The sequence below is a fragment of the Morus notabilis genome, unplaced genomic scaffold (assembly GCF_000414095.1).
Source record: "Morus notabilis unplaced genomic scaffold, ASM41409v2 C11347790, whole genome shotgun sequence".
NCBI classification, from domain to species: domain Eukaryota; kingdom Viridiplantae; phylum Streptophyta; class Magnoliopsida; order Rosales; family Moraceae; genus Morus; species Morus notabilis.
In genome coordinates, this window is record NW_010385812.1 from 1 (window position 1) to 942 (window position 942).

Here is a 942-nt window from a genome sequence, read left to right on the forward strand (position 1 = left end):
GTACTTTTGGATCATGTGATCTGTAAATTCAAGGCAAAAAGGTGCAACCATAATCGATAAGTTGGAGATAGAAAACATTGATATCATTCTGGATCCTTATCAGAGTGGAGAAGCAGTCGCACTATTAAGTGAGTTTAAAGTCAACATAAAGGAATATCTCAAGGAGCTAACAAAATCGCCTGTGAGGTCTCTTGCAGACATCATTGCCTTCAACTCGAACAACCCTGATTTGGTAAGCACACATCCATGACTCTCACAATTGTATGAAAAAAGAAAAAAGCAACAAGATACTCTTTTTAAACCGTTTATTTTCAACTGTTTTGAAATGAAAATCAGGAAATGATTAAGGAATATGGGCAAGACGAGTTTCTTATATCGGAGACGACGAGTGGCATTGGAGAAGACGTGTTGAAGGCAGTGGAGTTGATGAAGAAATTGTCAGAAGACGGATTCGAGAAACTAATGAAGGAAAATGAGTTAGATGCAATGGTGACACTGGGATGGGGTGCTTCGACAGTGCTGGCAATTGGAGGTTACCCAGCAATTACTGTGCCCGCTGGTTATGAAAGCGATGGAATGCCCTTTGGTATCTGTTTCGGAGGATTAAAGGGTGCTGAGCCCAAGTTGATTGAGATTGCTTTTGCTTTTGAACAATCTACCAAGGTGCGAAGAGCTCCACCGGTCTTGAAAGTGGGATATTGAGGAATAATTCCTGAAAAACGACGTGAGAATGGATTATTAATGTTTGCTGAGGGTGAACTACCATTTTCTACATTGTAGTTTAACACTTTATCGAATTGGTGTCTTTGTTGCTGAAAATCACTAAAATAGTCATTTAAGGCCTCCAGAAATTAAATAATACAAAGATCTAGCAATAAAAAACAAATTTTGAGACGCACGTCAGCTGCTTTGAAAATTTATCCAATTGTGATTTTTTTTTTT

General features: G+C 38.4%; 1 protein-coding gene across 1 annotated transcript; it reads left to right on the forward strand.

Annotated features, from left to right (window-relative positions):
• Positions 1-28: 28 nt before the first annotated feature.
• LOC112094967 (probable amidase At4g34880) lies at positions 29-918 on the forward strand (the record flags this gene model as incomplete). The annotated part of the gene is made up of 2 exons (XM_024176662.1): positions 29-232; positions 337-918. Coding segments are annotated over 2 exons (570 nt in total), but the record flags the coding sequence as incomplete, so codon positions are not given.
• Positions 919-942: the final 24 nt, after the last annotated feature.